Source organism: Pan troglodytes, chromosome 8, assembly GCF_028858775.2.
Source record: "Pan troglodytes isolate AG18354 chromosome 8, NHGRI_mPanTro3-v2.0_pri, whole genome shotgun sequence".
In the NCBI taxonomy this organism is placed as follows: Eukaryota; Metazoa; Chordata; class Mammalia; order Primates; family Hominidae; genus Pan; species Pan troglodytes.
Genome location: NC_072406.2, coordinates 109,587,740 through 109,602,882, shown reverse-complemented (window position 1 = coordinate 109,602,882; position 15,143 = coordinate 109,587,740). Strand labels below are relative to the sequence as shown.

General features: G+C 44.1%; 1 protein-coding gene across 24 annotated transcripts in view; it reads left to right on the top strand.

Moving 5' to 3' along the window:
• Positions 1-15,143, top strand: part of MMS19 (MMS19 homolog, cytosolic iron-sulfur assembly component) — a 40,518-nt gene that overhangs the window by 16,379 nt on the left and 8,996 nt on the right. For 6 of the 24 annotated variants that reach the window (XM_063780951.1, XM_063780948.1, XM_001162859.6 and 3 more), the window contains 12 exons: positions 1,400-1,500; positions 4,060-4,145; positions 4,520-4,594; positions 5,031-5,100; positions 5,485-5,613; positions 5,704-5,765; positions 11,586-11,672; positions 12,250-12,324; positions 12,730-12,807; positions 13,349-13,487; positions 14,047-14,201; positions 14,868-14,946. In XM_063780951.1, the coding sequence (XP_063637021.1) occupies positions 5,082-5,100; positions 5,485-5,613; positions 5,704-5,765; positions 11,586-11,672; positions 12,250-12,324; positions 12,730-12,807; positions 13,349-13,487; positions 14,047-14,201; positions 14,868-14,946 (823 nt within the window). In that variant the 5' untranslated portion in view covers positions 1,400-1,500; positions 4,060-4,145; positions 4,520-4,594; positions 5,031-5,081. Of the gene's footprint in view, positions 1-1,399; positions 1,501-2,084; positions 2,206-4,059; positions 4,146-4,519; positions 4,595-5,030; positions 5,101-5,484; positions 5,614-5,703; positions 5,766-11,585; positions 11,673-12,249; positions 12,325-12,729; positions 12,808-13,348; positions 13,488-14,046; positions 14,202-14,867; positions 14,947-15,143 lie in introns of those variants that run through there. The other 18 variants (XM_063780954.1, XM_001162893.7, XM_054660407.1 and 15 more) reach the window with 8 other exon arrangements.

Here is a 15,143-nt window from a genome sequence, read left to right as displayed (position 1 = left end):
CGTGACCTTTGTTGCCGGCTTCTTTCACTTAGCATGTTTTCGGGGTTCATCCATGTTGCAGCACACATCAGTTCTGCATTTCTTTTCTTGCTGAATAATATTCCCGTTTTATGGATATGCATCTTATTTAATCATTTATCAGTGGACGGACATCTGGATTGTTTCCACTTTTTGGCTATTCCTAATAATGCTGCTATGAGCATTTGTGTGCCTTGTTCCATTTTTAAATGCTCCAAATGCATAGTTTTCTTTTTTTCTTTTTCTTTGAGACAGGGTCTCACTCTGTTAATCGAGCTAGAGTGCAGTGGAGCGATCATGGCCCACTGCAGCCTCGATCTCCTGGGCCCAAGCCATCCACCCACCTCAGCCTCCCAAGTAGCTGGGACTACAGGCTTGTGCCACCATGCCCAGCTAAGTTTTTGTATTTTTTGTAGAGACAGGGTCCCACTATGTTGCCCAGGCTGGTCACGACTGCCGGGCTCAAGTGGTCCTCTCGTCTGTCTCCCAAAATTCTGGGATTACAGGTGTGAGCCACCACACCCAACCTGAATGCACAGTTTTCTACTTCCTGAGTAGAAACCTTTCTACAGGTTTTTATCCTGGGGATCCTGTTAAGAGTGACCTTATTTTTGTCCCCTTACTCTGAGTTATATACACTCTTACCCTTGAGGTTCAATACAACTGTCATGGCCAGAACTCTTCCACTTTCTGCTTGTTCCTGCTTAGATTATTTCTAGTATATTTCAGTATAATCTCCGTAGAGCAATTTTGAGGATAAGTCACTTCCTTGTTGCTTCAGTCCAGCTTCTCCTATATCAATAATCCTACCTAGTTAACTAGTTAAAGCTATATTCTGGCCATCTTACTTTGTAACCTTCCAGTTATAAAGTTTTGGGTTTTCATGTTTTCTTTTACTCTAGGAACTTGGTGGTGATTCTGAGCAATTTTTTTTCCTTAGCATTAATTTACAAAAATACACGTATTCTCCTTGTTTTGGTGGAAGCTGCAGCTGCCAATCATCTCTCAAACCCTGTGGGTAGCTGCTAAGCTGTATTTCAGAGGAATGTCACAATCATACCACTGGGGAGAAAGAGTAAGCACAGTGCTTATTAGGTGCCAAACTGGGGTACCTGGAGGCAGAAACCTCTGTTGGCTCTTGGTGTCATGTGTGCCTCTAAATGATGCCACATCAGTCTGAGGATCGCTCTTAAGCCTTCTGTCCTTACTGGTATCTGTAATGCTGTTACCTCAGGAACACCTTCCTGGGCTGTTTTTACTCTTAACAGGGCTTGGCTCTGCTTCCATGCCCAGGGAGTGAGTGTGACTAATGTAAAATATTTATTTCTTCAAACATTTGAACTGGGTAATTGCAGGCTCTCTCTATCCTGTTTTCCCCTAGGTCCTCTCTAGAGAATCCAGAACCCCGAACTCGGGCACGAGGAATCCAGCTTTTGTCACAGGTGCTACTCCACTGTCACACCTTGCTCCTGGAGAAGGAAGGTACTGGTGTCACTAATAGGAATGTCTTCCTGGATTGCTGAGCCCAGGTCTCCCATGTCTATTCAAGCCAACTTTACAGGCAGGGAGGGAGGGCTTAAAGTATCTATGAACTACTAATTCAAGGTCTTCATTCCTCACTGGTATATGTGGCAGAGATGATTAGAATTGAGACACAAGACACATGGATTTCAATATAAAACGTTAGCTGGGCATGGTGGTGGGCGCCTGCAGCTACTTGGGAGGCTGAGGCAGGAATCGCTTGAACCCAGGAGATGGAAGTTGCAGTGAGCCGAGATCACGCCACTGAACTCCAGCCTGGATGACAGAGCGGGACTCCATCTCAAAAAAGAAAGACACATGGATTTCAAATGTAGCCTTAGACTGTTTTTTCAGTGTATTTTTCCCACTCCGTAAAATGAACAGAGCAGTATTTCATAGGTAAAGATGAAAAGTAATGAAATATCGGCATGCTTTGAGGTCCTGAGGGGGAAAAAGGACAACAACTTATTTATCTTGTATAGCAGGGGTAGGCAAACTATAGCCTGGTTTTTTTGTTTTGTTTTTTTGGTTTTTTTGGTTTCAAGGAGCAGAGAGTTTAATAGGCAAGAAGGAAGGGAGGAGGAAGAAGCTCCCCTGTACAGAGACAGAGAGAGCGGGGCTCCAAAGCCAAGAGAGGGAACTCCGCCTGCCACAGATACCAGCTAGGTAATATATCCGGAAGCTGGAGGAGGCGGTGTCTGATTTGCATAGGGCTCGGGGGATTGGTTTGACTAGGCATGTCATTCACATAGCCGGCAAAAAAGCTGGCCCTCCTACCCTGGTCTTTTAATATGCAAATGCAGGGCACCATGATATTCTACACATGTGGGGATACATGGGGGCAGCCATGTTGCCAGGAAGGTGGGGAAAGGGCAGGAAGGCCATGGGAATTGCCATATTTGGGTGGACCCAGTTTCTAATGGATTTCATTTGCATATCAAAGGTTGCGGCCTGGCACTAAGAGCCAGGGCTTTACAGGAAACTTCTCTGGAGATGCTTTTAAAAACAAAAACTTCCCAAGGACCCCTTTTCCTCTCTATTTGCCTAAAATAATTTCTTTCTTTTTTTTTTTCTTAACTGTTCAAGGTTTATTGGGGGTTTTAGTTGGTATAACACTTGGATAGTTGGTTGCATTGTTTATATGTAGATGTTTTTACGTTATATGGTAATGTACACTACTGATATAGTTCACAAAATAAGATCCTTTGGAAGAATTATGCACAAGACATATGATATTAGATTTATACACTGGATCCCAGGATGTGACTGATTGGGAAAAAATGTTGGACTAGGCATGTTCAGTGAAGGAGCCAGGAAGTTATATAACACACAGTAAACATCCACCTGGCTCAAGGGGCAAATGCAGCACGTAATAATTTCTTAATAACTCCTACAACATTCCCCCCTGTAGAGATGCCACACTAACTGCTGTTACGGGGTTTGGGGTGATGACTCCTTCTGGCTACTTCCTACTGAAAAGGGGCGTCGAATGGGGAACAGCAGCAAGGGCTCCTCCTGGGGTTGATCTAAGGGTCCTCACAAGAATGGCGTGTCAATGTGTGGTTCAGTTTACAGTACCATTTGGAGTTTGATTGCTTCAGTCTGATGAACAAATTTCCTTTCCCAGCCAACACACCAAAATGATACGGCTCCAATGAGTGGAGGAACACCAGGGTTCTTGGTCCTCATGCTGGTTTAGATAAAACGACACCGACACACATGAAGTGGTTTTAAGTAGCGGAGAGTTTAACAGGCAAGAAGGGGCAAGAAGGAAGGGAGAAGGAAGAATCTTCCCTGTATAGAGGCAGAGGGAGGGAGGGCTCCAAAGCCGAGAGAGGGAACCCCTTTTATTTGTTTTTTGGAGACAGGGTCTCACTGTGTTGCTCAGGGTGGCCTTAAACCCCTGGGCTTAAATGATCGTCCCACCTCAGCCTCCCTATAGGCAAGCACCACATGCCCAACCTACAGCCTGTTTGGGGGTATATGTGTGTGGGTATTTGTGTTTAGTATAATATCATCTATATAAATTTAAAAATACACAGAAAAAATAATTTATAAGATGTCACACATTAAAAAAAACACATCATACACCTATTTTTATAAACTTTTATTGGAACATAGCTACACTCATTTATTTCCCTGTTGTCTATGCTACTTTTTTGTTAAAACAGCAGAGTTGAGTAGTTGGGATAGAGACCATACCCTGTAAGCCTATATTTACTGTCTGACCCTTTAGGAAAAAATTGGTGAACTCTAGTTCTGTAGAAAGGCGGTTTTGGGCTGAGAATGGGTTTTACTGTGGACCTGTATGAGAATGGATATTAAGAAATGTTCCCCTATTTTCCTGACTGATCAGGTGTCTACCTTCAAATGGGAAGGCACAGGACATGTCTCTTGGTGAAAGAGAAAATTTGTAGTGGAACCCAAACAGAAACAACTGTTATAGACTTAGGGAAGGAACAAAGCTGTTGGGCCCTTCTCGTGCCTATGTCAACTAATGGCTGAATCTGGTTTGTGCAGTGGTACACCTGATACTGTTCTATGAGAACCGGCTGAAGGACCATCATCTTGTGATCCCATCTGTCCTGCAGGGTTTGAAGGCACTTGTGAGTTCTCCTTCATTTCATTACATAACTTTGTTCAAGGGAGCCCTTGTCTAGTTCTCTCCTTGCGCTTTGGGTGTGATGGTTCACATGCTGAGGAGCAGGTGCCCAAGTGTGGGACTAAATTAGTGTTACCAGCTCTACTTCCGTTTTCCCTCTAGAGAGTAAAAGTGTACTTTGGGGGACTGGAAACCAGAGCCATCTGGAAAGAGCTGCAGAGAACTCATCAGCTTGAGAAAGAGTCTCACTATTAGTGCTTCTTCCTCAACCAGGATGCTGTGATTCTTACAGTAGCTAATTAGGCCTGTTGTAGGGTTGTGTCTTGGAGGCCATGCTGCAATTCCTTCAGTGTTCACATACCTTCTCCTCTCCCCCAGAGCCTGTGTGTGGCCCTGCCCCCAGGGCTGGCTGTTTCTGTGCTTAAAGCCATCTTCCAGGAAGTGCATGTACAGGTGAGGGATAACAGTCATGTTGGTATTCTCCTCTGTCTCTACCCCTTGACATAACTGGGATTCAATAGCAAAAATTATTGCCTTCTAAGTTCTGAATTCTTTTGGATCTTGTGAATGTTTTTATGCTCTTCTTCAGCATGTTTATATGCTCATCTTTGTTATTGGACAAGGAGAGGGGTGCATGCCATTAGATCTGACCTGTGTCCTCTTATACCTACAGAAAGTAAGGCATCCCTCCGTCAGGCAGGTTTGAATTATTGGCACCACTGCTGTGCTGCTGAGTCAATATCCATACCCTTTCTCTGTAGTTTCTCTTAGATTGATCTTATGCTGGTATAAAGAGCACTGTTCACTTAGAGATTATGAAGCAGGAACTAGCTGTGTCAGCTGAGGTATTCTGAGCATTTTCTTCACTTCTTTCTCCCCCACCCCCAAGTCCCTGCCACAGGTGGACCGACACACAGTCTACAATATCATCACCAATTTTATGCGAACCCGGGAAGAAGGTAAGAGACAGAGCTTTCTGGGAAATGTCAAAAGCAAGCACATCCTACTTTTTCCCCTATTAGTAGGACTCATTTTACCAGGGGTTATATAGAAGAGCTGGTATCCTGAGAGAGAATGATAAAGGGAAAGGGGGGGTCTGCTCCCTCCCCCATGAAGTAAAGAAAGGGTAGAGTTTGTTTGAGCCAGTGTTTTAAATTCTTACCTCCACAGCAATGTGTATATTGTTGCACATCTCTTCACTGAGTACTTTCTTGGAATGGAAAAAGGGTCAGCCCTGAAGAGAAAGGGGAGGCAGTGATAGCAGAGGGAGAACACAGGCTAGGAGAAAGCCCACACTTTCTGTGCTGTGGGACAGTATAGTAACCTTGTTCTCTCCTTCCCAGAGCTAAAGAGCCTAGGAGCTGACTTCACCTTTGGCTTCATCCAGGTGATGGATGGGGAAAAGGATCCCCGTAATCTTCTGGTGGCCTTCCGCATCGTCCATGACCTCATCTCCAGGGACTATAGCCTGGGTATATCGTGGTAGCCATGATTAGCTCATTGGAGCTTTATCAGATGAGTGAAGCTGATAAACCAACCTCGTTTTTTCTCTGTTGCCACAGGACCCTTTGTGGAGGAGTTGTTTGAAGTGACATCCTGTTATTTCCCTATTGATTTTACCCCTGTAAGTAGCACCTTCATTGTTTGATCATATATTTGTTGAGTGTCTGCTATGTGCCAAGCCCTGTTCTGGGCACTGAGGGTACAGGTCACCAAAATAGACATCCCTGCCCTCATTATTTTATATTTTAATAAACTAGGAAATGGAAAAGCATTTGACATATGAGGAATGATTCAAAGCAGCATGTATTGGGGGGAATTCTTAAGCTCCTTAACACTGTATTTAGTGCTGAAGGCTACAGGATTGCAAAACACTGTCCCTGCCCTTGAAGGCTGAAACATTTAAGTAACAATAGGAGATTAGGTAGGAAAATGAGTAGTACTATAGCTGTTCAGAGAAGACAAAAGTTCAGTGTGAGCTAGAGTAGGCAGGAACTGACTTCACAGTTAAGATAGGATTTCACCTGGTTTGTGAGGGATGCATAAGATATGATTCTGGAGTTGGACAGGGCATCTCAGGCTATAGAAACAAAGTGACAAAACAAAGAAGGCACAATTGTGCACAGTGTACAGAAGGTATTTGCTCTGACCTTCTTGGGCCTTCCTCCCACTCTGCAGTTGAGTTCCCTTCTACTGCCAAATACTCAAGAGTTTCATCACCGTGTGGGTGTGTGTGCTGCAAGCATTAGTGGTTTGAAAGAAATAAAAGGCATTCTATTGCAGCATGCCAAACAGCATATTGACTCTCACTGCCTTTATAATGACACCACCATCTTTGCTGTAGGGAATTTCTTACCAGCTTATTTCAGTTGACATTATGTTACTGGGGACCACCTGTCTCCTGAAATGAATCTTTTTATCTCTTTCATAATCAGAATTCTTATTCTAACCCTATACCCTTGAAATCTTGAAAGATCCTGGTTTAGCTCCCACATTCTTCTGTTTTTACTTTGGTTTTTTTGGTGTGTGTTTTTTTGTTTGTTTGGTTTGGTTTGGTTTTTGCTTTTTTGAGATGGAATCTCGCTCTGTCTCCCAGGCTGGAGTGCAGTGGTGCGATCTCAACTCACTGTAACCTCTGCCTCCTGGGTTCAAGCAATTCTCTGCCTCGGCCTCCCAAGTAGCTGGGATTACAGGCGCCCACCACCATGCCCGGCTAATTTTTTTTGTATTTTTAGTAGAAATGGGGTTTCACCATCTTGACCAGGCTGGTATTGAACCCCTGACTTCGTGATCCAACTGCCTCGGCCTCCCAAAGTGCTGGGATTACAGGCGTGGGCCACCATGCCCAGCCTTTACTTTGTTTTATTTTGTGTTTTGTGTTGGTTTTGAAAAGATAATTCATTCACATGATTCAAAGTCCAAAAGGGTGAGAAATCTCCCTACCATCTTTTTTTCTCCATAATCAACCAAGTTATCAGTTATGTTTGTATCTTTACAGAGCTTTTTCATCTATATGTAAGCAAATGCTTTTACCACCACCCCCCTAAAATCAATGTGTGCACATGCGGGCATGTACACACACACACACTTCTCCTGTACTTTGCTTTTTTCACTGAACACTATGTCTTGGAGAGTGTTCCACATCAGTATATAAGTTAGCTCTTTCATTCTTTATGGCTGCATAATATTCCTTTGGCCGGAAATAACGAATTAATTTCACTAGTCCTCTGTGGATTGTTGCTAATCTTTTGCTGTTATGAGCAGTGCTACAACTTTCATACATATGAGTATAATGATAGAATAAATTCCTAAAAGAAATTGCTAGGTCAAAGAATATGTGCATTTATAATTTGGGGGAGAGGAACAGTATTTCATCCATTTTTTTGAAAGGTTATACAATGAGCATGATTCAGCATTTAAAGGATAGATAATTAAACTTCTTTCATACCCCTTTACTGCTACTGTCCATTTTCCCATTAGAAACAATCACTGTTCACAGCTATTTATTTTCACAGAGATAATCTAGGCAAAATAAACTTACAGATAATATTAGGAAGATTTCTCTCATTCAAGCAGATTTTTGTATGTTGTTCTGCACTGCAGTCTATCAGAAGCAGAAAGCTCTTATCAAGATATTAATTAAAACAGAGGCACTTGGCTTTAGTGTAACTATTTGTGTTACAAATATTCTTTATTGTCTTACAAATCAGGGTTTTTATTGTTGTTGGTTCTGTTCTGTTTTGTTTTGTTTTTCAGACAGGGTCTCACTCTGTTGCCCAGGCTGGAGTGCAGTAACACAATCCTTGCTCACTGCAACCCCTGCCTCCGGGGTTCGAATGATTGTTGTGCCTCAGCCACCTGAATAGCTGGGATTACAGTACGTGCCACCATGCCCGACTAATTTTTTTTTTATATTTTTTAGTAGAGATGGGGTTTTGCCATGTTGTCCAGGTTGGTCTTGAACTCCTCACCTCAACTGAACTACCTGCCTCGGCCTCCCAAAGTGCTGGGATTACATGTGTGAGCCACATATCCAGCCACAAATCAGTATTGTGTGCCATCATAGTGGATCTGATGAGTTTAAGGTTCAGTTTCTTCACTATGCTTATATGCTCACTCTAAGAAGAGGTTGGCAAACTTTTTCTTTCCCTTTTTTTTTTTTTTTGAGGCAGGCTGGAGTGTAGTGGCACCATCACAGCTCACTGCAGCCTTCACCTCTCTGGACTCTGGTACTCTGGTGATCCTCCCACCCCTGCCTCCCGAGTAGCTGGAACCATAGGCACATGACACTACTCCCGACTAATTGTTGTATTTTTCTATAGACACAGGATTTTGCCATGTTGCCCAGGCTGGTCTTGAATTCCTGGGCTCAAGCCATCCACCTGCCTCGACTTCCCAAAGTGTTGGGATTACAGGCATAAGCCACCATGCCTGGCCAACTTTTTCTATAAAAGGCCAGACAGTAGCTTTGTGGGTCATATGGTCTCCTCAACTCTGCTGTTACTGCACAAAAACAGCCTTAGACACAGGAACAGCTACAATAGCTATATCCCAATAGAACTTTTGTTATCAATACTAAACTTTGAATTTCATATAATTTTCACTTGTCACAAGATATTCTTTTGGTTTGTTTCAAACATTAAAAATGTTAAAACCATTCTTAGCCAAACAATGTCAACAGGTTGATTTTTACTCCTAATGCAGAGTAGATATTGGATCTTCCTTCACCGTCATCCTAGATTCCCTTATCCTTTTTCTTGGATCAGATCTCCTGTTTCCTGAGTTCACATATTCCTCATTTTGTGGTTTACCCCCTCAGTTTGATGGTGTACTTCCTTTAGTATTTTCCTGAGAGAATGTATGAAGAAGTGAGAATTTTTTAGATTTGTAACCCTTAAATGTCTTCAATCTTGTCTCTCATTTTTGACATTATGGGCATGTAATTCAATAATAGAAATTCTAGGCCGGGCGCAGTGGCTCACACCTGTAATCTAAGCACTTTAAGAGGCCGAGGCGGGTGGATCACTTGAGGTCAGGAGTTCGAGACTAGCCTGACCAACATGGTGGAATCCCGTCTCTACTAGAAATACAAAAATTAGCTAGGCGTTTTAGCAGGCACCTGTAATCTCAGCTACTTGGGAGGCTGAGGCAGGAGAATTGCTTGAACCTGGGAGGCGGAGGTTACAGTGAGCCGAGATCACGCCATTGCACTCCAGCTTAGGCAACAAGAGTAAAACTCCATCTCAAAAAAAATAAATAAATAAATAAAAAGGGAATTCTAGCTGGATGCAGTTGCATATGTCTGCAGTCCCAGCTACTTGTGAGGCTGAGGCAGAACAATCACTTGAGGCCAGGAGTTTGAGGCTGTAGTGCACTATGATTGCACCTGAGAAAGAGGCCAGGTGCAGTAACTGACGCTTGTAATCCCACTACTTTGGGAGGCTGAGGCAGGTGGATTGCTTGAGCTCAGGAGTTCAAGACCAGCCCGGGCACCATGGCAAAACCTTGTCTATAAGAAATACAAAAATTAACTGGGCGTGGTGGTCGAGTCTGTAGCCCCTGCTACTCAGGATGTGGAGGTGGGAGGATGGCTTGGGCTGGGGAGGCAGAGGTTGCATTGAGCCAAGATCATGCCTCTGCACTCCAGCCTGAAAGACAGAGCCAGACTCAGTCACCAAAAAACCAAAAACAAACAAACAAACAAAAATGGAAATTATTTTCTCTCAAGATTTTGAAGGCATTGCTACATTTAAATCTAGTTATTGGCTGGGCGTGGTGGCTCATGCCTGTAATCTCAACACTTCGAAAGGCCAAGGCAGGCGGATCACCTGAGGTCAGGAGTTCGAGACCAGCCTGGCTAACATGGTGAAACCCCATTTCTACTAAAAATACAAAAAAATTAGCCGGGCGTGGTGGCGTGAGCCTGTAATCCCAGCCACTCGGGAGACAGGCAGGAGAATCGCTTGAATCCTGGAGGCAGAGGCTGCAGTGAGCCAAGATCGTGCCATTGCACTCCAGCTTGTGTAACAAGAGCAAAACTCCATCTCAAATAAAGAAATAAGCCTAGTTATCTAGTTTTCATTTGCTGTGGAGAAGTCTGAATTTCTTCTGTTTCATAAACTTTTGTATTTACCATTTTTTCTTCCTCTCTATAAACTGATGTTTGGTTCACCCCGATATATTGAAACTTCACAGTGATGTGCCTTAGTATTGGTCTATTTCATGTACTGTGTTGGGTACTTAGTAGGCCCTGTCAATCTGGTAACCCGTGTCCATTAGTCCTGTAAATTTTTCTTGAATTCTTTAATTGATGATTTCTTCCTCTCTCTTTTCTCTGTTCCTTCATTTTGGAACTCTCATTAATCTTCTGTTGGACCTCTGATTTTCTGACCTTTTGTTTTCTATTTTGTACCTCTGTCTTTTTGTTACTTTATAAGAGAATTCCACAGTTTTATCTTTTCTATCAAAGTCCAGTCATGAAAACAGAAACCAGGCCAGGTTCGGTGGCTTACGCCTGTAATCCCAGCACTTCGGGAGGCTGAGGCGGGTGGATCATTCGAGGTCAGGAGTTCCAGACCAGCCTGGCCAACATGATGAAACCCCATGTCTACAAAAAATATATAAAAATTAGCCGGGTGTGTTGGCGCGCCTGTAACCCCAGCTACTTGGGAGGTTGAGACATGAGAATCACTTGAACCTAGGAGGTGGAGGTTGCAGTGAGCCAGGATCAAGCCACTGCAATCCAGCATGGGTGACAGAGTGAGACTCTGTCTCAAAAAATAATAATAATAATAATAATAGTAAATCCCTTCTTTTACTATGTTTTTGGTGGAGTTTGCAAAGAGGAAAAGGAAAACCTGATATATGTTTTCAGTCTGTCGTCTTGGTACAGAAACCATCAAGGCTTTCTGTTTTCAGAATTACAGCTTTTTATAAGGGTGAAAAAAATGGAAATGTCCATCAACAAGGAATTATTTAGATAAACTGGTACAACCACAAAATGAAATCATAGCCACTAAAACTAATGCTATGAAAGAATAATACCATAAAAATGTTCTTAATATGTTAAGTGAAAAAAATTAAAAACCACATGTACAAAATGGTTTTTAAGTATATATATTTTTTATATGGAAACAGTATATACTAGCACATAGTAACAATATATATCAGAGAAGAAAGGAATACACCAGAAAGTTAAGCATGCTTATTTCTGAGTGGTGAAATGATAGAAAATGTGTAATCAGATTTTTAAAAATGCCTAAAGACAAAAGTTCCCAAGGAGTACCTAAGATCAAGCAAGTCTTCTTGCTGGGGCCTCATTATCTTACTATCTTCCCTGATTGGGTATGAGTATCACCCTGTTCTGCAGGGTTACCAGGTTCGAGCCTGTGTTCAAGGTGGTCTGAAATGTTACACAAACCCACAGCCCTTCTCCCTTTTCCAGCCACCTAATGATCCCCATGGTATCCAGAGAGAAGACCTCATCCTGAGTCTTCGCGCTGTGCTGGCTTCTACACCACGATTCGCTGAGGTGGGTCTAGCCAAGGTTAGGGTATATAGCCTCTGCCCATAGATGGCTCTGAAGAAAGACCAGTAAAAGCATGGAGAAAAAAAGATCTGGTATACATTTTAGGGCATGACACCCTGCAAGTGTCTTGTGTGGCAGGTATCTTCAGACCTTCGATGTAGAAAACTTTACCATCTCTTCATAATCCAGAGCTGGATTCAGTGGCACACACCTATAGTTCCAGCTACTCAGGAGGAGTCTGAGTGGAAAGGATCACTTAAACCCAGGAGTTCAAATCCAGCCTGGGCAACATAGGGAGACCTCGTCTCCGCTACACAAAAAAAATAAAATAAATAAACCCAATCCCTATATGGTGCTGTCTTTTAAAATCCTGTAACTTTGTCAATTTGCCTGTTTTTGAGGTAGTGGGGCTCTGGTCACTGCTTGGCAGGAAGGTTAGCTTACAAGCATAGCTCCTGACTTGAGTACAGCTCCTTGATGTAGTACCTGCTTTTGGGGACTGATGGCAAGGACAGGGTTGACCTTGATGTGACTGACACACCACCCATCTCAGGCTTAAGATCTTCCTTCTGTCCCACAGTTTCTGCTGCCCCTGTTGATTGAGAAAGTGGATTCTGAGGTTCTGAGTGCCAAGTTGGATTCTCTACAGACTCTGGTGAGTGATTTTTCTCCTTGCAGGACCCAGCTACCTTTTGACAAGTTAGGGGTCCTAAAGGATATAGATTCTAGGATAGCCAAGGAACAGTTCATGGGCCTCAGAAGAGGATACCCAGGATTTGGGCCTTTGTGTCGACCTGAAGCCCCCAGCTGCATATCGACGTGTCCCATCCCCCATCCCGTAGTAACTGAGGAAAGGCTGACCAGGACTCCCTCTTTAGGCTTCTATTTTATCAACCAGGGTTATCTCCTACTTCTCTGTTCCCTTAGTAGGACTGTTAAAAATCTTAACTGGTTTTTCTGCTGAGACCAGGGCTCCTTCAGGTGCCATTATGCTGAGGTACCTGCACATCCTAGGGTGTCTGAGTGTGTACATAACTGATAGCAGCGGTTTCCTTGGCAGAATGCTTGCTGTGCTGTGTATGGACAGAAGGAACTGAAGGACTTCCTCCCCAGCCTTTGGGCTTCTATCCGCAGAGAGGTGAGTGTCACTCAGATAAACTCACTACTGTTAACTTTCAATTGTCAGGCATGAGGGGAAATAATACATCCTGTCCTTTTCCCTCTGTCATCCCCAGGGCCAAGATATAATGCCTGGTTATTCAGGAGGCAAGTAGGGGGACATAATTCTAGTTGAATGACAAGAGAGAGAGTCCCTATGTGATGGTCAGCTGCTTGGTAAGAGCAGCTGATCACCTTTGCACATTACCCACTTCTTGTCCTTCTGTGGCAAGGAGTGCAGGTCATGGTGCCTTTGGCACCATGGTGAATAGAAAGGTGAGCAGAGCCACTGCTCAGAGTTGGCTTTTTGTTTCTCAGAAAGTATGTGTCTCTGTCCTGAGTGTGACTAAGGACTTGGTAAGAACACACCAATTGAGAAGACACTCAGTTGGGGTGTTAATTTCCATTTCTGTGTCCTAGAGGTTCTCACTCCCCTCTCCAACAAGGAAATAGGCAGTGGATTGGTGGGGTCTCATCTGGTGCAGGCTCACCTCAGTAGCCATGGGATCCCTCCCCGACAGGTGTTCCAGACGGCAAGTGAGCGGGTGGAGGCAGAGGGCCTGGCGGCCCTCCACTCCCTGACTGCGTGTTTGTCTCGCTCTGTGCTGAGGGCTGATGCTGAGGACCTCCTTGACTCCTTCCTTAGCAACATTCTACAGGGTAATGGGGCCGTGGCAGCCAGGAAGGGGAGTGAGCACAATAGAAACGACATTCCTTGCCTGGGTGCGGTGGCTCACGCCTGTAATCCCTGCACTTTAGGAGGCCGAGGCGGGTGGATCACCTGAGGTCAGGAGTTAAAGACCAGCCTGGCCAACATGGTGAAACCTCGTCTCTACTAAAAATACAAAAATTAGCCGGGCGTGGTGGTGGACGCCTGTAATCCCAGCTACTCGGGAGGCTGAGGCAGGAGAATCGCTTGAAAAGGCAGAGGTTGCAGTGAGCTGAGATTGCGCCACTGCACTCCAGCTTGGGCAACGAGAGCAAAACTCCATCTCTAAAAAAAAAACAAATGACATTCCTTAAGGGCCAGTGACCTTTATTGTTTAGCCCCAACATATTTGGTGATTTGGGGGCGATAGCCCTACTTTGAATTGAAAACAATTTGAGTGTTAACTGCTTGCAAACTGTCATGGGTCTCAGTCTCCAACCTCTGTGGACTGTAGGGGAGTCAGGCACCATTTGGCCTCCTCCCCAGCTCTGTGATGTGCTGCTTCTCTAGACTGCAGGCACCACCTGTGTGAACCGGACATGAAACTGGTGTGGCCTAGTGCCAAGCTGTTGCAGGCAGCTGCAGGTGCATCTGCCCGGGCCTGTGACTCTGTCACCAGCAATGTACTGCCTTTACTGCTGGAACAGTTCCACAAGCACAGTCAGGTAAGGGAGCAGAATCTTTGGGGGAAATGATGGGACCTGTGTGCTAGGTTCCCTTTCTCAGAGAGTGAGCTAAGTTTTAGCTTGGGCCAACATAGTAGACCTTGGGTTTTGCTCCCATTAGCTGCTGCTGCTGCTTCCCTTACTCACTTTTTCCCTGTCTCATACATAAAAGGATCATTCTCCCAAGACAGGAGGATTGCTTGAAGCCAGGAGTTCAAGATCAGCCTGGGCAACAAAGTGAGATCCCATCTCTAAAAAAAAAAAAAAATTTTTTTTTAATTAGCCAAGCAGGACATGCTGGTTCATGCCTGTAATCCCAGCACTTTAGGAGACCAAGGCAGGAGAATCACTTGAGGTTAGGATTTAAAGACCAGCTTGGGCAACAAGACAAGACCACATCTCTACAAAAAAAAAAAAAATTAGCTGGATAAGGTGGCACGCATCTGTAGTCCCAGCTACTCAAGAGGCTGAGGCGAGAGAATCACTTGAACCTAGGAGGTCGGGGCTACAGGGAGCTATAATCATGCTACTATATTCCAGCCTGGCTGTGGCATAGCAAAACCCCCATCTCTTGGAAGAAAGAAAGGATTTTCCCTATATCCAGAGTAGCAGGATTGAAATCCTTTAAAATATTCTTTGACTCTAGTACCCCTTGAAACATTACAGAGCAGCCAGCGGCGGACAATCCTTGAAATGCTCCTGGGTTTCTTGAAGCTGCAGCAGAAATGGAGCTATGAAGACAAAGGTGAGGTTGCCTTCCATTGCAGTGCTCTGGGGACTGTTGAACACTTCAGCCTATAAAGGATAGCAGGGCAAAGAGTGCTGTGGAAAAGTAGTCTAGAACAGTGGTCCTATTCTGAGGTTGTAGCACAAGAGAACACTTAACAGATGAGATGGATGAGATCTGTTTATTTTTCTCAGTGTGCTTTCTGGATACCCAGT